The sequence below is a fragment of the Calcarisporiella thermophila genome (assembly GCF_041956535.1).
Source record: "Calcarisporiella thermophila strain CBS 279.70 unplaced genomic scaffold VTP21scaffold_5, whole genome shotgun sequence".
NCBI classification, from domain to species: Eukaryota; Fungi; Calcarisporiellomycota; class Calcarisporiellomycetes; order Calcarisporiellales; family Calcarisporiellaceae; genus Calcarisporiella; species Calcarisporiella thermophila.
Genome location: NW_027192195.1, coordinates 705,766 through 731,189, shown reverse-complemented (window position 1 = coordinate 731,189; position 25,424 = coordinate 705,766). Strand labels below are relative to the sequence as shown.

Genomic DNA, 25,424 nt, shown 5'->3' with positions numbered 1-25,424 from the left:
ATCAGGGCTAGGAGTGGAAAAAAAAAGGTGGGTTAACGTGTTTTTTTATCCACTTCCTCATAAGACACCATTGTTGCCTAAGTCCATTTGCTTTTAGGTTTATTTTTTTTTTTTTTCTATTCTTGCTTCACCTATATATCTTGCACTGAGAACGATGGAAGGTAGGTTCCATCCGCATCCTAGGTTGTTTGATAGGATTCGAGGAGTGGCGATGAGTGCTCCGCCCCTAATTCGCAGTGATTCAGCCTAGATGACCAATCCAATCGATGTTGAGGCGAAAAGCAACCTGCTGATTCACCCCTCTTTTCATATAGCCAATGCCTCACCCTCTGGTTCCGTCATCGTCAAGGTTTTGCACAGTTATGAGCCAACGAAGGAGGATGAATTAGAGCTTCAGGTCGGCGAAAAGTTGCGCGTCGTTAACCGCGAGTTCGATAGTTGGTGGGTGGGAGAGAGAGAGAATGGCGAAAGCGGCTGGTTCCCGAGTAATTTCGTGGAGGTTGTCGATGAAAAAACGGATGAGGGCACCGCAGAAAAGGGAGAGAGAGAGGAGAATACAGAGAGCACAAAGGCAGAGAGTAACCATTTTATGTTCATCTTTCCTTGTAATTAACGGGTAGAGCTAATCTACCTCTCCCCCCCTCTCCCTCTTTTAACCAGCTGCGACCAAAAGCAAGGTGCTTGCTCTGGTAGAAGAGGATTATGAGGCAGCAGAACCCGGTGAACTTTCGCTGTGGAAAGGCGGAGTTATAACGGTCCTGGAACAGGGAGAGGAATACTGGAAAGGAGATTTGAACGGGCGGATTGGGTTCTTCCGGCCAAATGTAAGTAGTTGGTGTATTGCAGCGGATGTTTCTTGCATTTTCACGCGATTTTTGTTTTCCCCAGCTCGTCAAGGTGATAGAGACTCCAGAAGCACAAGCGGAGGAAGAAGGGGAGTCGATGAAGAGTAAATTGTTTTTTTTTTCGCATTTCCAATGTTCTGATATCTAATGGGCATTTTCACGCGCACTTCAGAGAAGCCTGGCTTCAAACTTGCTGCGTACGGGGTCAAGCAGGGTGGAATTGGTAGCTTGTTCTCGGGCGGATTACCATCACTGAAAAAGAAGAAGAGTAGCGGCGCCGAAGAGAGCAAGAGTGCGACCAGCCCCGAACGGGTATTGCAAACTCCTCTTTCTACCCAATCCTATTTTATTGCATATTAACTTGGTGCACATTTACAGTCAAAATCACCTCCCCACACCTCCCCTCCCCCCCCACCCCCGCCTCATTCAACTCATGCTCCTCCTCCGACTCACGCTCCTCCTCCTCCGCCTCCTCCCGCACCCGCTCATACCTCCCCTCCATCCCATGCGCCACCCCCTCCATCGCATGGCCCTCCTCCTCCACCAGCGCATTCCCACCCCACAACTAGTCCCACGGCAACCTCTCCCATACCTGTGGCGGAGCCATCCAATCGAAGCGAGGCCACAAAGGCACCTGTTCTTTTCAAGGCCATTGTGACGCATGAATATACGGCTGCCGGTGAAGGTACCTAAATGCTCTTTTCTTTGCTCTTGGCAAGGATCTCTGCCCCGTGCCTCTTGTGATTTAATCTGTGGCTAAATGGCTTCTTTCGCTCTGGCAGATGAGATAGATCTAGTCCGGGGTTCCTATGTGGAGGTGCATGACAAACAAGATGACGAGGGTTGGTGGCGCGGGACGAACGAACAGGGAGCAACCGGTGTCTTCCCCGCCAACTTTGTGATGGAGCTGCGCGAGACCCCAGCCGCTCCGCAGCCCGTCCCTCGGTCCCGTAGCCCCCAAAAGACTCGCACTTCAGCCCACGAAGGACACACTTCGCCTCCCCCCATTCCACGCACCTCGACAACGAGCTCTCGCCCCGTCTCCTCCCACTCGACTGACCGGCCACCCTCTCAGGTGGAGCAGGTTTCCCCGACTCTGCCCGCCAGGAGGACTTCCACGCAATCCACCTCGTCCTCCGGATCCCTTGCAAAGCCGCCCCCTATTCCTTCGGTGAAACGCTCTGTGTCGGTGCGATCGACCGACTCTGGGAAGGTGGACGAGTCTCCTACATCACCCACGAGACCGCCGCTGCCGGGGCGACGGCCCCCTTCTGTGCACGAGGCACATGAGGGTCAAAAGGTGCCTCCCCGAGCGGTACTTCCGGCGATCCCTTCCGCCGCTGTGGAGGAGGCCGGTCGTGAGGAAGCGGATGAGCCTGCGCAAGACCAACGAAAGAGCTCCGAAGAAATTCGAAGGGAGGAAGAGGGGGAGGGGGAGGATCAGACTCCGAGAGCAATCAAATCGATCATGAAAACAGGGGTTCCAATTCCAGGGCTCTTTCCTGGCAAGGTCCCAAGCCTCCCACAACGTCGCTCCACCTCGGAAAAGCCGACGGCTCGTTCCCCCTCTGCACCTGTGAGAGGAGAGCCAACCGGCACCGCTCCTCCCCTCTCTGAACATCAACCCATTGTGGATGAACCAGAGGAGATGCATCCTTCAGGTGAGCTGCCACAACAGCAACCGCCTCCCCAAATCCCTGAGCGCGAAATCGTGATGGAGAGTTCAACAAGCAAGGAGAAGAATATCGCGGAAGAACTTTCCTCCGAATCCGAGCCCTCCTTGGTCTCCCCAGACAAAGAGGAGCGCCCCAGCGTGCAGCTCGGTATTCCCCACGAAGACGAGCCGAAGGAGGCCGCTCCAGTGCCTGTGTCGGCTCCAATTGCGGAGGAGGCTGCCAGTCAGCCTACGGCCAGTCTGGAGCCCGCGGAGAAGAGTGAGGAGGTGATACAGGAGTCCCCAGTGGAACATGCCTCGAGGTCGGATCAAGCGGTAGAGGAGGAGGTTGTGGTCCCTTCCTCTGAGGAACAGGGTGGGCAGGAGACCGCGCATGAGACTCCCTTAACCACGGAGGTAACTGAGGGGTCGCGTGAGCAAGAGCATTCGTTGGACGAAGACCTTAAGGATAGGGCTAGCGAGAGTGTAAAATCTCCTGAACCGGAATTGGCGGTTGGAGGAGAGGAAGCGGACACCGCCTTATCAGGCGCCTCCCTGGCGGAAGTAGAGACGCAGAGCGAAGAAGGGAAAGAGGTGGCGGAGATGGCACCTGTAGAAGCCGAGCCAACGAAGCAGGAAACAGAGCCGGCTTTGCCTCCGCTGCCCAGTGCGGGCCCGAAGCTCGCGCCACTGACCAAGGGTCGACCGGCACTGAAGGGGCGGCGTCTTCCAACAGCGAAGGAAGGTCCGGCGGAGCAATCTTCTTCGGCCGCCACCGACACCACCAAAGAGGTATAGCCTTAGAGTTACTTCCCTTTTATGGACTGCATTCTTATATCATTTTCTTTTTTCTCCTCCTTTCTCTTTTTCCTCTGTATGCACTAGAATCCGGTTGCCCCTGAAGCCCCTGCCATCCCTTCAAAGGAGCCAGAAGCGGAAGACCGTCCTCAGCTACCGGCTAAGCCTATCAAGCCACTGTTTGCCAAGTTCCCAACCCCGTTTGCCGGGGCAAAACCCGAGCTACCCGCCGTGCAATTGCGGCCCACGCCCGGTCGCAAACCTGTTGGGGTACCCCCCAGCTCCACCGAGCCCTCGCAGGATCGTCCCACACCGCCCCCCAAGGAGGATGCCGTGCAGACGGGGATTTCAACCGTGTCTGCAGGGGGAGTCCGATCGCTCTCTTCGAGATTTAATGCGGCGGCCACCGCGAACTCCCCCACCACCCCGAGTCTACTGGAAACCAAAATTCGAAACTTTGTATCGCAGGAACTGGAGAAGCTGCGAGGAGAGTTAGCCGCGGAACGCGAGGCCAGAATGGCGCTTGAGGCTGAGGTGAAAGAGCTGCGCGATATTCTCCAGCGAGAATAAGCTGAAGGCTGTGGAATCGCCCTTGCGCCTGGAGAACGCAACATTAAACAAACAACAAAAAAAAAACGGGCGGATGCGCAACCTATTTTTTTTTCTTTTTCGTTCATTCCAACACTTATTCGTTAGTATATTGGTAGTTTCTTTTGAATCTTTTTTTTTTCCTTTTTGTTCTTTGAATAAGCACGGTGAAGATTCTAGTCATGTCTTAATCTCTGTCGTTTCAGCCAATATTTTCCACTTCCGGCTCCGGGTTCCCGCTTTTCTACATTTATTTGGCCCAGGAGCCGTCGCCTCGATCGTTGTCATTATTTCCCCTCCCCGTGATGATTTGTTTTTCCCACATTGCAGCTATTGATTCTTAATTAAACCGCTTGGCGAATCTTCGCCAGTCGTCAAGTCGCACTGATCCAGACAAAAAAAAAGTCGACGGGCCAACCGCAAGGGGAAACTGGCTTCGAAGCTGCCTCACAAAAAAAGAGTGGGCGGCTGGATTTCGGGTTCCTCCTCTTTCACCTCTCCCGCTACCCGCGCCCATTCCAAGTCATTCGACTTAATTTAAGGCGTTTTCACAGGGATTCGAGCATTCCCCCAGGGCAAGGAGACCATTCATTCGATACTAGCGCCATTTCTTGTGTGCATCTCGCTAGAGAGATTCGGAAAACATCATTTCTAATAAAAACGATCGACCCCCAAAAAGATGCCAGCACCCATTGAAGTCAGCGTTTCGAGCCGCCCACACGCCCCCACTACATTACGAGACCCCGAGTAAGTGTTGAGACGATGCAAATGCATCTTTTGCTACTGCTTTTGCGCCGGACACTAATAGCGGCCCCCCTACGGCTGTGTGTGCTCACTCGCAGGTGGTATGAAGATTTCCTCCCCACCCCTTACGAATCAGAGGAGTTGACCGATGACTACTTTGCAACCCATGATCTGGAGGCTGCCTTCTTCCGCGATTCCTTCTCATGCTGCGGAAAGCGCCTTGGCGACCTGCACGACCTTTTGAACCACCATGAAGAGTGCCATTTCAATGAGTTTGAGGATGATTACGAGGAGGAGGAGGCGGAGGAGGAGGAGGAGCTGATGACGCGGCGGCACAGGCCAAGCATCAGCGAGGAAAGGGTTGCATCCATAGTGGGGCGCAAGCGCGCAAATTCCCAGGCCTATGATGGGCCGGTTTCCAAGCGCATGCTCCTCTCCGAACTCGGCCCGTCCGCGGTTTCGGACGAAAACTTGGCAAGCGCAGTCAGCATGTTGGTAGCCTCGATGGGCGACGCGGCCGCTTCTGGCGACTCGCTGATGGAGGAGTTGCTCTCCCGCAAACGAGATGAGCTTGCGCTACTGGAGCAGCATCTCTCCCGCTCCTCATCTGCCGGGGCAGATATGCGGCCGCACCGGTGCCAGAGCTGCGGGAAAACGTACAAAAACAGTAACGGGCTCAGAGTAAGCTTACTTTTTGCACAGGTTGAGGTTTCGAGCTTACCTTCTCTTCCGGGGACCTTCTCCCCCCGCGAATCCATAGTATCATCACCAACACGGCCACTGCTCCGATGGCGCGGACGAGGACGCGCTGCGGCCCTACCGATGCAGCATCGCCAGCTGTGGAAAGCGATACAAGGTGAGTGGCTTGAGAAACTAGGGGCCTACACCCTCTCCCTCGGTAAGTGGGCTGACCCTGGCCTCTCGATTGTGCTCTAGAATTTGAACGGGCTGCGCTACCACGAGTCCAAGTCCCACCCGCAACTGCAGTATACCTCGCTTCTTGGCGCGCTCTCACCCGGCCAATATGGCCCGCCCAATCTGACGTGAGCCGGGATGGAAACTAAAAGCAATAATAAAAGTTGGTCATTTCTTCCTCTTTCTTGCGAGACCCCTCTTTGAAGGGTGATGCGCACAACGTCATGGAGCTTGAAAGCCTGTGCTTCCGTGACGGGTTTGTTTTGGTAGCTTGTAGCTTGCTGCTCTCGGCGAATGCGCCTGGGCAATCGCCTGCGCTACACAGCCGCAGTGATCAATGTTTAAGGTTTTGCCCCCTAAAGGGGGAAACTCCGGTCGAATTTGTTTTCCCCTCATTTTTTTTCTCAAGCTCTTTAAACTTCGACTTCATACCGCATCTTCTCCCTCATTAGCGCTCCTCTCCTCTCCCCCCCCCCCTCCCGCCCCCTCTTCCTTCTGCTTGTCTTATTCCGGGCTCTCCTCTCGCGGCAGAGATCTTGCTTCCGGGTTATTATCGTGCATCACTCATCGTCACGCTTGCACTTTCTGTTCATTGCTTATCTTTTATCTTCATCCCCCCCATTTCTATTGCTCTGATGGAAGCCAAGGATCCAACCGGCGGCGATACCTTTCATCAAGCCTATTTCTCTTGGCATACACCGCAATCTCCCCATCATTCCCACGGCAACTCTTCATTTCCCCCCACGCATCCCCTTGTCACTTCTCCCCTTGCTATATCTATGGGCCCTGACTTGTCGCCCCAGAATTCGGCTGGCCCCCATTCCATCCATGACGATAAACATCCATTGCAGTCCTTCCGCCTCCCCCCCTCCGCCTCCTCTTACCGACTGAACGAATCCCGCTCCGCCTCCAGCGTGGTTGAATTCAACCCGACCTTCTACGACCCCTTCAAGACCCGGCATCGTCGCCGCACGTCGAAATCGGAGCAGTCGCGACTCGAAGCGGAATATGCTCTCAATCCAAAGCCTTGCACCAAGATACGAGAGCAGCTTGCGCGCGAGCTGGGAATGACGCCACGGGGAGTTCAGATTTGGTTCCAGAATCGCCGGGCCAAGGCCAAGGCAAGCACCAGAAAGCCGGAGCCGGGGGCACGGGTTGAAGGTGAGCAGCCGATGCAGAGGCCCGTGCCAAAACTGGATGATTTGAGCTCATTGCAACTAGCCGCGCGCGAGGCCAGCATGCTGAACCTGGGGATGGAGCAGGCGATCACGCGCACCGCCGACAAGTTTGCTCGAGGCAAGAAGGGGTTTGAGCAAAAGGGTGAGGGGATGGTATCGGCCCAGGACGTGCTCTTCCCTGTGGAGCTTCTGGACACATTCGCGGTCGGGCAGCCGCCACAGCCCCCGGTCGAGCGTCGCCACTCCATCCCCAACCTGGCCCCCCTGGACGGCTCGCCCGCCCCCTACGCCCACCTCCCTTACTCGCCCTACCATGTGCCCGTGGGCATTTCCCCTCAGCCAGAGCGCCATCGCATCTTGCGTGTGCACAGTGCGGATTCAGCGTTGCATCAGTGAAGCATAACTTATCGTTGCATTGTATTATCATTTATTTGCTGACATCTCTATGTATTCCGATCTTGGAGGGAACTCCCCCTTTCCCCCCTTTCCCCCTTCCCCCCTTCCCCCCTATCCCCCATAATTATTCATCGCCTTTTTTTTTATTCATCTCATCCATGTTTGCACACCTTCCTCCTTCATGTTAATTATCTCATTGTTATGACTCGAGAGGAATTAAAAGTATCTAATGGCGGCTTTTTTTCTATGGGATGAGGAGCGATGCCTCGCATCGAAGCTATCGTGTGGGGCCGGGGCGAGAAGATGCGATAGGGTTTGCAAATCTCGCGATGATAGGAGGTTCCATGAACCAAAGCCAAATCTGGGCCGAGGGAAAACGGCCCAAGCTCCAACGCGATCCCGAAACCGGGCCCGCGGGGACAGAGGCCCGCCATGGCCTATTCTGAATGACCTCAGATCAACCCCAGCCAACAGCCTCCTCCTCGTTCAAGCGCAATGACTCTCGGAGTTGGCTTGGCCGCGTTTGGCACTCCGACTTCCTCGAGTTTCGATTCGCTGTTTACTAATTCTCGACGGCCTCCCGTGATTGTGTTTTCTCTATTTTTCTCCCCTTTCCATCCCGATCGCTCCCCCCTCTCCCCCCTCCTCGGAACCATGCCTCGCCAAACCCGTCGCGCTGCCCCAGCCCCTGCCCAGCAAACCCGTAGCGCCTCCACCCTGCCTGCGCGTCAGGCCGCCCCGCCCCCGCCCCCCCAGCAGCAGCCCCATTCTCATCAACCTCAGCATGCCATGGCCCCTGCTCCCCCCGCTCAGGTTCCCGCTCCGGTTGTCGAGCAGCGCCAGCCCGGTCTCCTTGCTCAGGTTTGGCTTTTATTTCTCTGACGCTTCCTCCTGCGGATTGCATTGATTCACCCTGTTTCGATGGATCCTCCCCAAATAGGCGGCCACCACTGCTGCTGGAGTTGCTGTAGGCTCCGCTGTGGGTCACACCATTGGCCACGGAATTACCTCCCTCTTCAGCGGCGGCTCCTCATCCTCCGACCCACAGCCCCAAGCGCAGCCTCAAGCGCAGCCGGCCCCAGCCCCTGTTTACCAGGCGCCGACTTGGCAACAGCAGCAGCAGCAACCTCAAGTGGCCAGCAGCTGCGAGGCGGACGCCAAGGCATTCACAAAGTGCCTGGAGGCGAACGGCAACGATGTCAGCGCTTGCCAGTGGTATCTGGACAGCTTGAAGGCATGCCAGCAGATGGCTTCGCAGTACTAGATCGCCGCGAGCACCCCTCTTTCCTCATAGAGTGTAGATAAAATAGAAACGATTTTCGCTTAATACCTTTGACTGTGGGCCAGAGTCCCTCTTACTTAATGCAAAGCGTAAACCTTCCTCGGGTAGAGTTGTTTATGCCTCGAGGCCGAATTTCAATTTTCGAAATTGACAAAGACTTCGTCGTCCTTTGGCCTCGGCCTTCTCTTATGATAAAAAACGGGGCCTCCGTGCTATTGACATGCCTTCAAGGCCCTCGATCTGGAAATCTTTTTGTTACTGTTTTCTGCATAAAACGTCATCTACCCCCGAAACGTCCCTGGGTTGGGGATCTGCCGTAGGTTAGGTTACTATTTACGCGTTGGTGCAAAAAAAAAAGATTTCGATTCTATTTCTGGTGATATCTCCGCCTTTTCCTACGAGAGAATTCTTCCCTCCCGCTCCTCCTCCCCCATCCCTATGTCGGAGGTGTTTGTCACACTAGTCGCCAATGATCGCTATGTACAGGGTGGGCTTGTGCTCGGACATGCCCTCCGCGATCACGGCACCACTCACCGCCTTGTATGTATGATTACCCCCTTGCTCTCCCCGCACCATCGCGACACTCTCGCCCAAGTATGGGATGAGCTTGTAGAGGTGCCGCCTATACACTCCCGCAGCCACTCCAATCTCCGGCTGCTCGGTCGCCCTGATCTCTCGCTTTCCCTCACCAAACTCCATGCTTTTCACCTGCCGGGGGTGCGAAAGTTTGTGTTTCTGGACGCCGACACCCTGCCTCTACGCAATGTGGACGAGCTGTTTTCACGGCCGGATTTCTCGGCCGCTCCCGACGCAGGCTGGCCCGACTGCTTTAACTCTGGAGTCTTTGTCGCGGAAACCGGGGAAGAGAGGTTTCAGGCTTTGATGTCGGCTGCCTCGGATCAGGGCAGCTTTGACGGTGGGTTTTCCCATGGCCGATCGCGCAGCTTTCTTGTAAATACTAATTCTTGTTTTTTCATTTTGCCATTGGTACAGGAGGCGATCAGGGTCTTCTGAACTCGTTTTTCAGCCAGTGGTCGACCAGCGATGTCTCGCACCGCCTCCCTTTTATTTACAACACAACCCCTTCTGCTGCTTACAGGTATGCCTACACCTAATTCTTTGGCCCCTCCGCCCGAATGGATGTCTCGTAACCCCCCATTTCCAAACAGCTATTCGCCTGCCTATCGTGTCTTTCGAAACGATATTGCCATCGTCCACTATATTGGCACGGACAAGCCTTGGCTATGGAGTCGATTTTCGGATGGCTCTGTGTTTCCCCGTGGAAATTCGCAGGACCTGGTGGACTTGGTGCAGAAGTGGTGGAACGTATACGACAAGCACTATCCCCGTGGAGAAGTAAATATTTTTTGCCCCCCCTCCCCCATATGGATGCCAACTCTGTTCATAGCTAACTCTGTGGCCATGATTCTCTTCTCGGTGTTTTAGCAAGTGGCCGGTCCTCAGCCGGACTGGGAGAATATTAAAGTATCCAATGTGTGGGATGTGCCAGACATCCTTGAAGCTGTAAAGCCGCTCGAGACGCAGCTAGGAGCCCAGCGCGAAGAAAGCGAATCGTATGCTACGCCGGCCACAAAACCTCCAGCACACCACCGTGATCATCAGCTCCCGCGCTACGATTGGCCGCAACATGTGCATCCCTATGGTTTTCAGAGAGAGCAGGATTCCTCAGGGCAGAGGCAGCACTGGCCTTCTGGAGTGGCCCCTAGGTCTTTCGCTTCGGAGCCAGCCCAGCACCAGCCGCAGCCCTCTTTTCAGCATCCTCCTCACGAGCCTTCGCCCTATCATTATCCCTCTAGCCAAGCCGATCAACACCATTTCCACCATCGCCCTCAGCCCCCCCTTCAATCCCCTGATTCCGCTCCTAGCCCCTCGCAAGCAAAAGCATCCTTCGAACCGCGCCCCATGTCGTATCCTCCACCACCTATGTCTTTAGGCCACCAACCGAGGCACCAGTTGCAACCTCCTACTCAGCCCAGGAGCGGTCCTCCACCCTATGACCCTGCCGCACCGCCGCGAAAACCCATTACTCCCATTTTTCCCTGGGAACAACGGGCCGATTCACGCCCGTTTGCTCCTACGAGTCGCGTTTGGCACAACGAATATGAAAATGCTAGGCTAAAGCAAACCATGGCCCCCGGCTTCGGCTCCGAAAAGCCTGCCGGGGTCGCCGCTGCTTCCACCCGCCCGACAGAAAAAGCCGAACCGGGAGGATTCCGCAATGCATGGGATAATATTCCGCAGATTGGGGCCTATGTGCGTAAACATCGCGCGCCCGCTACACCAAGGAGGCAAGTGGTCCCTTCGTTGTCGGAGTGGAGAAACCGTGAGATGGTCGAGCAGCGAAGAAGGCAGTCTCTCGTCCCCGAGTTTGAGTATGGAGAGACGGTGAGATCCTGCCGTGTACGCCCCGTGCAGCCCATTCAAGCTCCCGCAAGCGGCAGCTTCAATGCTGCAGCAACGGGCGGGATGGTTTCTCCGATAACCCCGAGCCCCCCTCTCGCTAATCTGTCACGCTACGACTGGAATTTGGCGGAGATGTCCCGGGGAAGACCGCGCGGGACTCCTGTCAACGAGGAGTGGAGTCCATTTGCCGCTCTGGAGGACTTGGTTCGAAAGAAACGACGCGAGCAGGGGTACGATGACAACGAGGTGGACGAGGAATACTACGAGTACTTGTACGAGGAGGAGAGGATGAAGCGGAGGGAGCGGCCGGCGGCGCCACGAAAAGTTGAGACGTGGAATCTGGAGCGCAAGGAGGATATGGAACGATTCCGTGCTGTGCAGTTGATTTTGGCCATGGGTGCACTTGCCTTTTGCGTGGTCCCCCTTAAAGATGCTCCGGCAGCCTAGTGAAATAGAAGGGCGCGGGGCGATGGGAGGCAGAGTGGGGAGGAGAAATGGGCCTCGCTCATGCTCACCAAAACCAAAACAGTTCTCTACCATTTCGCGGCGATTTTTAAAAAAAATTTTTTTTCATTTCCATGCTCTAATATTCGTATTGATTCCCCGTGCTAAGCATGATATCTTTGCTGTTATGTTGTATGTTGTCTCCCAACTGCTATTTTGTGAATCTCATATTATATTCTTTAATTTATCTATCCATCTCTTTGTATGTGCCGTTTATTTTTCCTGCTAGTTTGCATTGCGCTCTAATTTTTTTAATTTGAACTTGCCTTTATTTTATTTCTATTTCTAGGGGAAGCTTCATAGAAAAGAAAAATATATATATATATATGTATGTATCAATGACTAATATACAAACAGAATAGAGTGATAACAACACGGTTTGGCAAATGCGAAAACAACAGCAAAAAATAAGAGTCAAGCGTGTAGTAAGAAAATGGGATGTGCTCAAGTCATGTAAATGGTGGATAACAAAGCTCCTCTCCTCCCCCCCCTCCCCCCACCCAATCTCCGATCCTCGGTGGAGCCCAGGCGTGTCTACCACAGCCGCATCTTTTCTTCAAAAGTACCTTGCTCCCGGGTCTCCCAGTACCGCCCACGATACTGCCAGCTCTTGCCCTCCTCGCCGTAGTCATCCTCGCGCAACTCGAACCACTGCGGCACCCACGTTCGGCCTTCCGCCTCGAGCCGCCTCCGGTTCTCGCGCTGCAGCCGCTCGACCCGCTCCTTCTCCGCATCCGCCTCCGCCACCTTGCCCTCCTCGAACAGCCGCTGGTCGGGGCGATAGCGCGTATCCGTCGGCGGCAGCTTGCCCCGCAAATCGGGGGTGATCTCGTTCAGCTGGATTGCAAACCGGGAGAAGCCATAGTAGGACTCCTGGCCGGGGAACGCCGGCTTGGCGCGCCAAAGCACGTGCAAATCGTCCGCCCCCACCTCCAGCGCCAGCCCCTCGTTCCACTTGCCTCGGAGAGTGCGCCATGGCGTCCCGTCTCTCCGCCGCAAGACCGCCTCCACCTCGTTGCGCTTGTTGCCCCAGAAGTCGGACTCGCGGTACGTGAGGTCCGCGTACTCGCCGGTGGTGCGATTGGTGACGCGGACTTCTCCGATGTGCTCGAAATAGCGCGTCCCGCCGAGCATGTTGCGGGTCCAGGTGGAGGGCTTCGTGTAGGTGAAATGGTCGCCGTGGCGGGGAAGTCGCACGTGCACGACCCCGCTGGGAATGAGCTCGAGCGATTTGCCCCAGAATTTCGTCTTCACCTTGTTATCCTGGTAAAAGGTGAAGTTGGGCGACTCAGCATGGCACTGGAGTGAGAGAGAGAGAGAGAGAGAAAGAGTCAGATTCCAAGTTAGGGCGCCATTTTCATTCTTCCAAAATAGGGAAGGCACAGCGAGCGACTCCAAAACCAACTTACAGCCATGATGGGCGGATGATGGCTCACTTTTTCGGAAATGAACCGGAAGCCCTTCTCGGGAAAAACGCACTCGTACGTCTCGCCAAGCAGAGGGTTGAACGGCTTGCGGGCAATGCGGTGTTGGGTATTCGAAAAGGAGGACACGGAGAACGCAGCCACATAGGCAAGGCGCATCATGCTATCCTCCAGCTGGTTTGCTTTGTCAAGCAGCTCGCAATACTCGAGATCCTCGCAGAGGCGCTGCAGCACATTGAGCGGCTCATTAACCGAGACGGGCATCGACACCGCGGAGAGCTCTTTGCCAACATTTTTGCGCAGGATCGAGAGCAGCGAAACCTCGTCGCCGCAAACCGGGTGAGGGAGGAGCTGGCGCCGCGTGAAGTTAGTCGGGGCGGCAAGGGTGGTGACCTCCGCATCGACTTCGGCCCGGAGTTCGGCGTTTCGCTTGAGCTGCTCCTCCAGATCGGCCCTTGTCTCTTCTTCCTCCTCGACCGTCGGCACCATCTGGTCGGAGTCCTCGGCCTCCGCTTGCCCGTCCTGCTCCTTCTCGTCAAGGTTGAGGATGTCCTCGTCTGCGTCATAGAATACGTCATGGCTCATGGTGGAGAGCATGGACACCGGTCTTGATCTTCCGCCCGGCACTGAAGGCGTGACGACCTGCTTCTTCCCCGATTCGGAGGCCCACTGCAGCATCTCCTTGCGGACCCTCTCCACCATCCGCTCCTTACTCGCCGTGAATATCCGGAATTCCTCGCTGAGCTGTTTTGCGGCCGGATCTCGCTGCGAGACCTTCGCGATGAGCTCGGCAACTTTTGAGAAATCCCTCTCCATCCGTGCAATCATCCCATTTAGCTCCGGGGCTGCCGAGGGGGACTCCTCCGACTCGCCGGAAAATGAGGAAGAGGTCCTAGACTCTCCAGACAACCGCACCCCGTTTTCCAAGTTCATGATCGACTTGTCCATCGAGCTTCGCTTTGAGGATCGGATCGCCTTGACCCACATGTCGTAGTCTTCTTTAGTGAGGGCCCGAAGATGATAGATTATTGTTCCCGAGTCCACGTGGATGGTGTTTTGATGCGGAGAGACGGCAACCGTGCACATGGCCAGCTGGATGGACCCACGGATAACCCCTTGTGGGTGAAGACGATAAGAGAGGTTTCCTTGGTCGAGTTCGAGCCACCGCTTGGCCCAACCTTGAGGCCATGCAAAATTGCATATTCAGTCGAAGAACTCAGGCAGCGATTGAATTTGAGAAGGGTTACCTTGCATTTTCTTGCGTTTCTTTTTCAGAATCCACCCAGACACCTCAGGTTGCGAGCCAACTTGTCCTAATTCTCCTAAGAGGCAAGCAGAGTACCAAACAACTCGTTAGCATCGGGCCCATGGCTAGAAAAGGCAATATCTTACCATTCGAGAGCGAAACGAAGAAAGTGAGCTTTTTGGGTGTGTTGCGGGAATATGTATTGTCTGAAAAATTACAAAAGACAACGGGGGATATCGTCAATCCATTCTCGCGTCACAAGCTATGCTATTTTTCCTACCGAAGCATAATACATAGGTGCCCTCCTCCTTCACGGTGTATTGCCCCTTTATGGTGTTGGAAAATGAGTCGTAATGCTGGATAGGGATGACTTCAATGAGCTCCGCCTGGGCGAGTTTGTAAGACGCTGAACTCATTTTCTTGCGGCCCAGGCTTCCGGGGGTCGAGGGAATGGGGGGCTCCGGAGACTCTCCATCGCCCGAATCGCGACTATACACAGATGAACTGCTGCTTAGGCCGGGGCTGCTGGTGGAAATGGACAGAAGATTGGTCAGTTCACCGGGGATTGCTCTCTTGTATAGGCCGAAGGAAATGTTCTTGTTTTTTGTCGAAAACCACCAAAGCAATGTCTGGCCCTTGCGGTCGACTCGGATAAAATGCTGAAAAATGTCGCGAGGCTGTACTTCGACCTAGCTCCGCCCGCACCCCGCAGAAAAAAAATGAGTACACTGCCGTATGGGAATTAAAAGAATGGGCCTGCTTCTCTAACATTACCTCCTGCATTATAGAACAACGAAACTAGCTCCTGGTGCTTGAATAACTTAGTAGAGGAAAATAATTCAAAGTTAGTGGTCACTCCGACAGGCAAATTGGAATTTTTCTGGATTAACTGTGGTGGATCGTGTGCCCGTAGAAGTTTCACCCCCGCCCTATATCACCATCGAATTTTTTTCTTCACTTGTGACTCCAACAATTTTTCTTCCATCGTTTTCTCTTTATTCATCACCTTTCCAACTAATTGACATCAAGATTCAAAATGTCCTCTGTAAGTATTTATTTTTCTCCCTCCCTTTAACTCGCGAAGGGAGCCGAGGGTTCCTTGCGAGTTATTGATGGGGCCTAGCAAGAGAGATGTTGCCGGTGGTGCCCACCCGGTTCTTGAATCTCGTGTACTAATGGCGCAATTTCCCCATTTCATCTTGGCAGGAGCGCGAAAATCAGGTTTTCCTCGCTAAACTGGCTGAGCAGTCCGAGAGGTAAATATATCTTACTTCTTATGTGCACCTGATGGGTGGATTCTAACTCATCTCTCTCTAGGTACGAAGGTTAGTAACACGTTCACTTACAACACGCCTATTTTTTGGGGGGCTACTTCCCCCTCGCTCCCTCTTCTGAATTTACTCTTGAACATCATCTGACCTCTATCCACTGTGCAGAGATGGTGGAGAGCATGAAAGCGGTGGCTGCCAGCGGCCAGGAACTCAGCGTCGAGGAACGTAACCTTCTCTCCGTCGCGTACAAGAACGTCATTGGCGCCCGCCGTGCTTCCTGGCGTATCATCTCCTCCATCGAGCAGAAGGAGGAAAACAAGGGCAACCAGGAGCACGTCGCCATGATTAAGACGTACCGCCAGAAGGTCGAGAAGGAGCTGAATGAAATCTGCGAGGACATCTTGAAAGTGCTTGAGAATCACTTGATCCCCGCCGCTTCCAACGGAGAGTCAAAGGTCTTCTACTACAAGATGAAGGGCGACTACTACCGTTACCTGGCCGAGTTCCTCACGAGCGACACTCGCAAGGATGCTGCAACCAATGCGCATGATGCGTACAAGCAGGCCACAGATGCCGCACAGACGGAGCTGGCGCCCACGCACCCGATCCGCCTCGGCCTCGCGCTCAACTTCTCCGTGTTCTACTATGAAATTCTGAACTCGCCCGATCGCGCCTGCCACCTCGCAAAACAAGCATTCGATGACGCGATTGCGGAGCTCGACACCCTCAACGAGGAATCCTACAAGGACTCCACACTTATCATGCAGCTGCTGCGCGACAACCTGACCCTCTGGACCTCGGATTTACAGGAGGATACCGAGGAGGCGAAGCCCGCCGAGAAGCCCAAGGATGCTGAGGAGGACAAACAGTAAAGTCCAGCTGGTCCTCCCGCCTACATTTTTTAATGGATTATCAGCATCGGTTTATCATTTTTAGGTCATGGGTCTAAGTATATAAAATATATATTATTTGTTGTTTATCATTGCGGGGGCGGGGCGGTGAATTTCTTTTCTTTTAATCTTTTAAATTTGGTTTTGCTCTTTTCGATTCTTTAATAAAGCAACCTTCCCTTTTTTTTTCAACCATCATTTTTATTACACCCCAACTTGCAGCATTGTATATATATGACATAAAAAAAGATAAGGTAAACAAAAACAAAAGGTGTCGTTTTACTTTAACTGTTCCTCACGTAACAGGACCTCTCGGTCTAGTTTGATGAGGATGGTGGTGCGAAGTGGATATCCATCGATGGGGACGGTATGGGCGGTGACTCTGGAAGGAAACTGGCATCCGTCCAAAATTGCCTCGACAACTCCGGCCACAAACGCATTGCAGTTCAGCTGGGAGAGCTCCTTGGGCACCGAGATGTACTTGGAGACCAGCGGATCGTTGTCGGAAATCATGTCTATCCATATGCAAAGCAATTCACAGAGGATGAGCAAATCTACCTGCATGCGCTATCAGGAAATACCCACATTCGTCCTCGTTCTCCGTACTCTTTTCCAGTGAGTCTGCTTGCTTTCCGAACAGGCACTTCCACACCACGGTATGCACGAAATAGAGCACGCCGAGCACCCGTGTCTCCCGCTTGCCGTGCCGCTCCCGCCACATGAGGAGCTCGAGAAAGCGTTGTCCCACCCGATATCCAAATTCATTTAGGCGTCTCTCCAGATCCTGGATGCCATGCACTCTTTTTTGGGCGTATTGGAGCATTTCAGAGAAGAGAAATGAGAAAGATGCTAAGCTGACCTGCAGTAATAAAAAAAATGGAAGGAAGAGGAAGGGAAGGCAAGAATTTAGACAATTAGGTTTCAGACATTGGAATGGATGCTATGTTAAGCGCCCGGATCTTTCCTGTGGCCGCAATTCATGGCTGCTCCATTATTAAGAAATGCGATGCATACCTCGCTAGATTTAGTTTTGTTCAGCGGCCGCTCTAGAATGAAAGACACGCCGCTTGCGGGTACAGGTGCTGCGGACGACCGTTTCGGTAGAGACAGTGGAATGATGGTAGCGGATGAAGCATCCGACATTATCGAAGATCGTGTTGTATTCATGGCTCAATGCTCTATATCCTATTCCTCTCCGCTAAATTGCAGTGGACAAAATGGTTAAAATCTGCGCCACCAGCCATCACATATCCATTTTTTTTACGCGACTTTTCCGCGCAATTTTTATTCACGCCCTTTAGAGAACACGAATTTTACACTATGGCCATTCTTGCGCATCTTGACAAGATATTAAACATGACCCAAGCGATGGCATCGCTTGAATTCCCCACCCTTGAATCGGGTACGGTGCAGGCACTGCTATCTCCAGAGAGCCGCGTAAAGCCCGTCATTCGCGGTGCCAAACTCCATGAAACAAAATTGTTCATGCCGGTGAGTGCGGTAGGGGATCAGGCAAAGTAAGCAGCCCATTCGGCCTCTATGAAAGCTGTAGCATCACTTATTAATTCCATTGAGCTAGGGAGGATGAGGAGCCTGTTTTAAAGGTCAAAGGGCAGACCACAGGCATGTCTGACACAGAGAAACTCTTGACCGCGGCTAATCAGCTTGCAAAGATCTGGTACGAATGCTTTGCCTCCAATATGCAAATTGCAGCAACTCAATTTTTTGAATGTATATTATATAGTGACTTGTCGGAGACCACTGAGCGCATCCACTATCTGGCACGGCAACATTCTGACATGCAAATCTATGTTGCAGAATTGCAGTCGCAATTGAACGAGGTATGAAGAGGCACTCTGGCTCACTGTTGAAGTATAAACCACATTAAATCACTATTTTATCCACCATTTAGCAAGACAACAACTTGACCGTTCTAACCAAGAAGGCGCCGTTGAACGAAAAAAGCTCCAAGGATCTCGAGCAGGAAATAAAACGCGAGCAGATGGACATTCAAAACCTGGAAAAGATGTTGAGCGAAAAGGACGAAGAGGTTGGCCACTTCACTGACCCTCTGTGCCTCAATATGTCCAATTTATTAAATCGGTTTTGTATCTTAGATGGAAAGACTAGAGCAAGAAATACAGGAGTATCAGAATGCACATCTTCGACAGCAAGCCCAGGAGTCTGAGGATGTGGACGCTTCCGAGGAGAAAGAAAACCAAATAGAGGATGAGGAAATAGCGCGACTGAAAGAAGAGCTGTCCAAAAAACGAAAACGACTAGAGGAATGTGGTAAGCATCGGCGTCGATCCATTCATTTAGAATCTGAAGATTAAAAAATTGACGGTCGCGCTGCTCTCCCCCTTAGCATCTGTGGTCGAGAAACGGCGAAAAGCCATGGCCGAAGTGGCCCCAAAGACTCCTACTCGGACGAAATCAAACAGCGCTCCCGGAGAAGAAGCATTTGAGCGAATTCAGGAGATAGTCGAAGACATGCGAGGGTTGAAAGGAGGTGAAAGCAGGGGCAAAGTGTCCATCATGATGGTACGAATGAACAACTGGACTCTATCTACTGTTCTCTTTGACTAAGCTTGCTGTGACCATGTTTGTAGCAACAATGTTACAAGGCCGTGGAGGATCTGGTAAAAGACACTGAAATATCACTAAGTTTGGAGCGAGAGCTGGATCTTATAAGGTGAGCTTAAGCAATTTATTTCATGCACGGCCACCCTATTAACTACATCCCCCTGAAAGTCAAATCAACGGCTTCCTAGTTGATACTATCATTTCCGATCAGAACATACCGGATCTGCCTGTGTGGTTCCGCCCGTCTCAGGACGTGGTCCTTGCGGCAACTATTGTCCGAGTGTTGCGTGAGGCGGGAGGAGTGATGACGCTTGAGCAACTAAAGTCGGAGGTGAACAAAACGATTCAGGAACGGGGGTATTCTGAAAGCATGTTCATGAAGGCCATCTATATGTTATCGATGAGGAAGTTGGCAATCTATGACCGAGCTAAAAGGAACCCCGACATTCGGCTCGTGCTAATGGAAGGTCTCAGCGAAGGAAGAAAAGCAGCTTCTTGAGGAGTTCTGCTCAAGTTTTATCGGGAGAAGGGGGGGTGGAGGGGAAAACGAGGAGTTGAGGCTCATCGTAGATCTCTGTCAATTCGTGCTCCCATTTCTATGTATAGATGCAGAAGCTTTGCGGGATGTTACCCCGCCTTCTTTCCTGAGCCAAAATAGGGGCTGATTTAAGGAGGTCGGGCGACGTCCCGCCAGATCCCTCTTACATTGAGTTTAGATTCCCGTATTCATAAAAGAGTAAATTAAATTAATTAAAATAATTTTAGTTCCACGTGTATGAGAATAGAGTATAAAACAAAATTCAAGGTGGACCCTGAGGAGAGAGAAAAATAAAAAAAACAAAGGTCTAAACTCACTCCTCCTCTATCATTGTCCATGTATACCACTCGCCACTTCCCATCTCGGCCAGCAAGGCATAGTGGATCTTCATTTCTTCGAGTGCGCGCTCCTCGTATTGTATACGAGTAAGGTTCTTCTTGCGGGTGCGACGTGCCAGCTGCTGTTCAAGCAGCTGCTGATTCTGAATCGAGGCGAAGGAGGATGGCGGGCTGCTGGCAACCGCCAGGGCATTGGAGGTAGAGGGCTGAGATGGGCGGCGGATACGGCGGTGGGCGACAAAATAGGTCGGCCGTGCTTCGAGCGCGGAATGGCTGGCATCTATTGAGGCGGAGCGGCCGGCGGTTTCCCTTCCTGAGAATTTATCCACACCAGAATCGTTGGCCCATGGATTATGGCTATGGAAGGGTGGAGAGAACGTCAGCAAGCCACCACGCTCTTAGCCCAAACAAAACCAGACTTACCTAGACCATCCGGATTTGGCGTCAGAGGGGTGGATTTTCGCGCTCACCCGTTTCTCAGTCTTTAACTGCTGCATCTGTATTCCCAAAAAGGAGCTCTTAGCGGGCGCATTTCCACCCGCAGCAGCGCCAGCAGAGTTTGACTCCGGCTTAGGCACATTCCATCCGACCCACGCTGGCTTCCGCTGGCCATTAGGCTCCATTCGGGATTCCTCTTTAGCCAGCCTGCGCCGCTCCTTCTGAGAAAGCTTATGCTTGAAGGCGTATGGTGCCGCCTCTTCTGAAGTAGAGTGCGAGGGCTTTGAGACGGACATAGGCGGCTGCGAAGGTTTCGATGATGCTTGCCGGGGTGGTGTAGTCACTGTAGAAGACATCAATGTTGGCCACTGCGAAGATCCTGCACCAGGGGTCAGATATGTGGAAGCAGGAGACGTTGGGACGGCAGCAGAGGGCGAGGTGGGGGCATTTTGCTGCACTTTGCCTGCAAAGTTGTCAGGTTTAGATGGGGATAGATTGGAAACGGCATTGGAGTGTCTGGTGGAAGGAGCCGAGTGGCCACTTCCTTGTTCCTCCATGATTTTTCGAAAATCGACCTTCGGCCTAAATATATAGAATATAAATATTATTCGTCGTGAATAGGGGGAAGTTTTGGATTCCAGGGGCAAAAGCATGGAACTTACGACTCAGTAGCCTCGGTGCGTGTCCAGTTTCCGTTTACATTCGATCCATTCCTCGGAGACCCATCGCCAATGGAGCTTGAAGCGGCAGGAGACATCAAATCCGCCATTGGTTGCGGATGGGAGCGCAGGCCAGGTGATTTAGCAAGTGGAGATGCCGACGATCTTCTCCTTCGCATCACAACTGTGAATTCCTCCTCGTCTCTGCGCTGGCTATATGCCGGAGAAGCCGGATGTCGTGCGGGTGAATCGGAATCCATACGGAAGATCATGTCGGAGGCCCCCTCGGTGTCTCCTGGCTCCTCGTGGTCCAGGGCACTAGGAAGCTCTATTCCGTCCTCGTCGGCGATCGAGGATGAGGTCGCTATGGAGCGATATGAACCGACGGCAATCTCCTGTTTAGCCTCGAGAGAGGAGGACAGGACCGCCGATTCTCTCCTTGCATCATACCATTTCGTACCAGTCCCGTCCCACACGTCCTCCACCTCGCTTGGCATATCCTCGGGTACAGGTGGGATAAGCTTTCCGCCTCGCGATACTGGCATCTTATTCAGCTGCTGCTCACGCAACTCGGCCTCCAGATCAGCCAGCAGCTCCGGCGCCAAGCCGTCGATTAGGCGGGATTCCAGGACCGTCTCCAAATTGGTACACAAGTATTTCAGACACGCTTGCTTCAACTGCGATGCCTCATAGGTACTGGCGATCTCCAGAATGGCTACTGCATTCCGTAGATGCAAAAACCTGAAAATGACCGCCTCGCACGCCTCCTTGAGCTCAGAGAGGAGAAGTTCGTTCGCAACAGCAAGGATCTCGAAAAGTAGCTCGATGAATCCATCCAACGTCTCGCACCGCACTTCCTGCAGAGCCTCGCTGCCTTCTGCGCCATACAGATTTCGCAGCGCATATTGGAAAACTTCCCACCGTAGATGCGCCAAGTCGACCACCACACCGCTTCGGTCCCCACAAGCGTGTCCGCTGCTGACTTTGGCCCCCAGCAAAACAGGGTATTGACGCCGGGCCTCATCCAAGCGATGCCGCACCCATTCAGTATCCAGCAACGCATCAAAAAATCGGCACCGCCTCTTTAGTATGATCTCGTGGCACTGCACGACACCGTCTGCAAGCCGGATGTACGTATCGGCAAGATACTCCCCATTGCTCCCAGCCGTCTCTGCTTCCCATGTTCCCTCCCCGGCACTTCGAATAACCAGAGGACAAAATTTGGCGAGATCAGTGGTGAGAGAGGGCGCTGGGCGACAAGAAAAAGAGTGCAGAGCGTTTCTCAGTAGGGGCAGCTCCAATATGCGGGCCAACCGCTTGAGATCCGCAAGTACAGTCTGCGCAATGCGAGCATCCTCCTCGGACAGCTTGAGCGAGTGAGGTTGAGAATTATAAAGCGATGGCTGCCAGATTGGGATAAACCGGTCGGTATAGAGATATTCAAGCAAGAGCAATATTGACTGCATGAGAAATCCGCCTCCCAGTTGAAGCTCAAGGTATCGACGCCCCCCCAATCCCTCGTCACACCACCGCACACTGCCGAGTTCCGCAGCAAGCTCACGCTGGCGAGCTGGGTCTGTCTCTCGGAAAACTTCCAAAAAGACACGACTTCGGGCCGCGAGAATGGCCCGATGCGCCCACACACGACGCCCCTCCACGAGAAATGCAAAATCGCCACCCTTTGAAGGAAGGGGAGGTTGGCTATCCCACAGCTTGTGTATGTTCGCAAGTGGCATGGCGACGGTGTGTGCTGAGCTTCTAGCTCCGCTGCCATGCCTTGTAGCTTTTTTCTCGGTGTTATTTTTGGTCAGACTATCTGCAGGCAGATTCTCACTGTCACTCCCTCCGCTTGTCGTCTCCTCATTCTCCCCATCCGCATCGTCAGCCCCTTCTTCCTTCATTTCTTCCCTCCCCTTATTCGCAGATTCTTCCAGGCTCAAGTGAGTCAACACTTTTCTCAGATCCTCATCCATCGCCGTATTTCGAACAGACAATGCCTCCCGTAGTACATTGCTCTTCACTGCGGCAAAGGCTCCCTGAGGGCTTGCTCTAACCATCACCACGCGCTGCAAATACTGCACCCGAGAAAACTTGTGGAATTTTTTCCCCACCCCGCTCTTGTCACGCTTGACTTCCTTCCTGGGAACCCCGTAAAAGACGTGTCCGCTCTCGGTGGCAATCAAAACCGCGCCATCTTGGCCAATCGCCGCGTCTCTAACGGCGAAATGCTTTTTTCGGAGCGACCATACACGCTTCGGATCCGAGACAGCATGGCGACGCTGATTGCGACGAGGGAGTGGGTGATCACCGCTGGAAGCACCAAAACCATTTGTCGACCATGTATAGAAATCACCGGTAGAGGAAACTGCTCCCAAAAACTGGTCCCCCCCGGACAGAATTCTGACAATGTAGTTGGGCTCATGGCGGTAAACGGATATTTCGGGTGGGAATCGCTCCATTGGGAATCTGTAGCGGCAACATTAATCAGTGATCACAAAGTCATCATTAAGATATGAGAAAGGAGGACTTTACATGACTCGGTGTGAGCTGTAATCGGCAAAGACGAGAACGTCGTGAGTGGATAATAAGCAGGCCGTTGCCTTTTCGGTTGCAGCAACTTGAAGGATCTTTTGGCCTGAAGGGGCAACGAACATGTTGCGAGGAACCGGTTGGATATCGCTGTGTGTATTTTTTGGATATCCTACAGCATAGATTGGGAGGAGAGGGGGTGTGAGAAGATGTATCATCGTGGAGACTTGAAATAAATATGCCACGCTTCTTACCAAGTTGACCCTGGTGCAGTCCAAACGAATACATGTCTGTCTCTGTGTGCACCACCGTGTGCACACGGCTTGCCGCCGCACCCAAGATTATCTCCTTCTTGAGGGTGGCGATCACCTTTCGGGGGCTTTGTTGTAGAGGCTCCTCGTTCTCGGCTACATCCACCACATATCCTAGTTGGCCATGTCGGTTACTTCCAAATGTGTAGACATCTCCCTTCGCTGTCACCACCACGGTGTGATCTCTTCCCAGAGCCACCGTCTTGACCTGGGCATTCAGTCCGGCCACCCTTTTAAGGGTCAACTGTGTTTCAGCGCGAAGGCCAAGCCGGCCTCCACGCCCAAACCCACACAAGTACAGATTATCCATGGGCTCGGAAGTCACCACGGCAGTGTGCATTTTTGCCATGGCAATTTCGCGTATTGACATGCGAGCAAGGTCTGCGTGTATAGTGGTATTGAAAAAGTGTACATGTTCAGGAAATGTGCGATTGTCCGAGTCAGGGTGACCCAGGACATAGTTGGCGTTGAGTCCCCACGTGAAGAGCTCGTCGCCCTCCGTGATGGTAAGAGGCGGGGCCGTACCTTCAACGGTGGAATTAAGGAGATCGAATGCAGTATTGCCATCATAATCCTAATAAAATCGACCATTATGAATCCGACGATTAGATGCCACTACCCTTATCATACTAGGGAGAGAATAGGGATAGAAGCAGTGATTACCTTGATGTGAAGATCAATGCTCTTTCTTGACATCAATATCAGCGCAATCTCTAGATTTCCCGAATAGAGCGCCCTGTGCAATGCAGTCCAGCCATTTTCCAGATCTTGTAGGTTGATGTTCACAGCCGGGCACTCCACCAGAAGCTTTGCAATTTCTACACGGTTTTTCGATGCAGCAAGGTGAAGCGGCGTTCTGCCTAACGTGGATCGCTTGTTTGGATCACACAAGTATTTTCCGGAAGAGCCTTGTAGGGAGTGTCTCTGGTAGCTTCCGCTGCCAGCGGAAAGGCGAGGTGAGCCCTCCTGTGGGTGATTGGACCAGCGCACATTGCGTAGGAGTGTGCGAGCAAGCTCAACATTATTGGTTGCTATACATTGGAACAAGGACATTATCCAAGAAACAATGTGGGAAAACTAATGAAAACAACTGCCGATTTGCACAAAATCTGCTATAACAACAATAATAGATCACAGAGTAGGTCAACGGGACAAGGCCGCACGAGGGGAGACGGATCAGAGAAAAAGCATTTTCACAAAGAATTGGTGTCAATTCAACCTTGGATTCTCTCTCTCGGTGTTTCTATGGCCAACCCTGTGACTGCTCCCTCTTAATCTTATCGTTCTGGACACGTTTTCTTAATCTTAGAGGAGATTGACAAAGTGCGTCGAGCATTACATGCATTTTATTGTTTCCATTTTTTCTGCTTTTACCAAAAATCAATGAGAATACTGGACGCGCTACAATGAGCTAGTGAAACCCTTAAATTGTTTTCGGTTGTTTGTTGTATATTGATGTTTTTAAGCTAGAATACCCTGCATCCTTTTACCCTTTTCATTCCTATTTCCTTAGGCTTCCTTCATATCCTCCTTGCTATGCTTCTCAGCAGTAGAAAAAAATATAATGCAAGAGGTTATTCTGGCATCGGTGCTGAGTCCTACCGATACTCCATCCCGACCCCCGCCACCCTGAGATACCCCAACTGAGAGATAGAAATCAGAACACAAGCTCCCGCATGCCCTGATATACATGACGCCATTAGAGAGGTAGACTCCGAGAAATTTCTGGCAAGGTTTTGTTCAGTAGAGTTTATAAAATAAAGCAAATTAAGGCAGCCGGAAGAAAAAGTAGCACTGCTAATTCGAACAAATTGGATTTATTCCTGAAAACTTCACCATCTCAGCTGCCATGAAGCCTAGTTCCGT

At 52.6% G+C, this 25,424-nt stretch overlaps 10 protein-coding genes across 10 annotated transcripts; 7 read left to right on the top strand and 3 right to left on the bottom strand.

The window, feature by feature from the left end:
• Window positions 1-250: 250 nt before the first annotated feature.
• Window positions 251-3,867, top strand: VTP21DRAFT_9395 (uncharacterized protein; the record flags this gene model as incomplete). Its single annotated transcript, XM_069400346.1, has 7 exons — window positions 251-578; window positions 661-824; window positions 889-949; window positions 1,018-1,157; window positions 1,224-1,530; window positions 1,628-3,291; window positions 3,385-3,867. The coding sequence occupies 7 exons, from the start codon at window positions 251-253 to the stop codon at window positions 3,865-3,867; spliced, it is 3,147 nt and encodes a 1,048-aa protein (XP_069254282.1).
• Window positions 3,868-4,564: 697 nt separating this feature from the next.
• VTP21DRAFT_9394 (uncharacterized protein) lies at window positions 4,565-5,676 on the top strand (the record flags this gene model as incomplete). The annotated part of the gene is made up of 4 exons (XM_069400345.1): window positions 4,565-4,632; window positions 4,728-5,310; window positions 5,390-5,485; window positions 5,566-5,676. 4 exons carry the CDS (start codon window positions 4,565-4,567, stop codon window positions 5,674-5,676), a joined length of 858 nt encoding a protein of 285 aa, XP_069254281.1.
• Window positions 5,677-6,179: 503 nt separating this feature from the next.
• Window positions 6,180-7,118, top strand: VTP21DRAFT_9393 (uncharacterized protein; the record flags this gene model as incomplete). Its single annotated transcript, XM_069400344.1, has 1 exon — window positions 6,180-7,118. One exon carries the CDS (start codon window positions 6,180-6,182, stop codon window positions 7,116-7,118), a length of 939 nt encoding a protein of 312 aa, XP_069254280.1.
• Window positions 7,119-7,772: 654 nt separating this feature from the next.
• On the top strand, window positions 7,773-8,382 carry VTP21DRAFT_9392 (uncharacterized protein; the record flags this gene model as incomplete). The annotated part of the gene is made up of 2 exons (XM_069400343.1): window positions 7,773-7,979; window positions 8,059-8,382. 2 exons carry the CDS (start codon window positions 7,773-7,775, stop codon window positions 8,380-8,382), a joined length of 531 nt encoding a protein of 176 aa, XP_069254279.1.
• A 456-nt stretch (window positions 8,383-8,838) lies between these two features.
• On the top strand, window positions 8,839-11,271 carry VTP21DRAFT_9391 (uncharacterized protein; the record flags this gene model as incomplete). The annotated part of the gene is made up of 4 exons (XM_069400342.1): window positions 8,839-9,316; window positions 9,394-9,499; window positions 9,570-9,756; window positions 9,847-11,271. 4 exons carry the CDS (start codon window positions 8,839-8,841, stop codon window positions 11,269-11,271), a joined length of 2,196 nt encoding a protein of 731 aa, XP_069254278.1.
• A 591-nt stretch (window positions 11,272-11,862) lies between these two features.
• VTP21DRAFT_9390 (uncharacterized protein) lies at window positions 11,863-14,781 on the bottom strand (the record flags this gene model as incomplete). Its single annotated transcript, XM_069400341.1, has 6 exons — window positions 11,863-12,627; window positions 12,738-13,930; window positions 14,000-14,074; window positions 14,145-14,204; window positions 14,279-14,687; window positions 14,773-14,781. The coding sequence occupies 6 exons, from the start codon at window positions 14,779-14,781 to the stop codon at window positions 11,863-11,865; spliced, it is 2,511 nt and encodes an 836-aa protein (XP_069254277.1).
• A 253-nt stretch (window positions 14,782-15,034) lies between these two features.
• VTP21DRAFT_9389 (uncharacterized protein) lies at window positions 15,035-16,141 on the top strand (the record flags this gene model as incomplete). Its single annotated transcript, XM_069400339.1, has 4 exons — window positions 15,035-15,043; window positions 15,205-15,254; window positions 15,316-15,323; window positions 15,435-16,141. 4 exons carry the CDS (start codon window positions 15,035-15,037, stop codon window positions 16,139-16,141), a joined length of 774 nt encoding a protein of 257 aa, XP_069254276.1.
• A 297-nt stretch (window positions 16,142-16,438) lies between these two features.
• VTP21DRAFT_9388 (uncharacterized protein) lies at window positions 16,439-17,326 on the bottom strand (the record flags this gene model as incomplete). Its single annotated transcript, XM_069400338.1, has 3 exons — window positions 16,439-16,674; window positions 16,745-17,018; window positions 17,174-17,326. The coding sequence occupies 3 exons, from the start codon at window positions 17,324-17,326 to the stop codon at window positions 16,439-16,441; spliced, it is 663 nt and encodes a 220-aa protein (XP_069254275.1).
• Window positions 17,327-17,479: 153 nt separating this feature from the next.
• On the top strand, window positions 17,480-19,244 carry VTP21DRAFT_9387 (uncharacterized protein; the record flags this gene model as incomplete). Its single annotated transcript, XM_069400337.1, has 8 exons — window positions 17,480-17,676; window positions 17,739-17,837; window positions 17,904-18,000; window positions 18,072-18,209; window positions 18,277-18,451; window positions 18,528-18,703; window positions 18,772-18,854; window positions 18,914-19,244. The coding sequence occupies 8 exons, from the start codon at window positions 17,480-17,482 to the stop codon at window positions 19,242-19,244; spliced, it is 1,296 nt and encodes a 431-aa protein (XP_069254274.1).
• A 352-nt stretch (window positions 19,245-19,596) lies between these two features.
• Window positions 19,597-24,611, bottom strand: VTP21DRAFT_9386 (uncharacterized protein; the record flags this gene model as incomplete). Its single annotated transcript, XM_069400336.1, has 6 exons — window positions 19,597-19,978; window positions 20,045-20,641; window positions 20,722-23,184; window positions 23,251-23,419; window positions 23,502-24,132; window positions 24,222-24,611. 6 exons carry the CDS (start codon window positions 24,609-24,611, stop codon window positions 19,597-19,599), a joined length of 4,632 nt encoding a protein of 1,543 aa, XP_069254273.1.
• Between the last annotated feature and the right edge of the window lie 813 nt (window positions 24,612-25,424).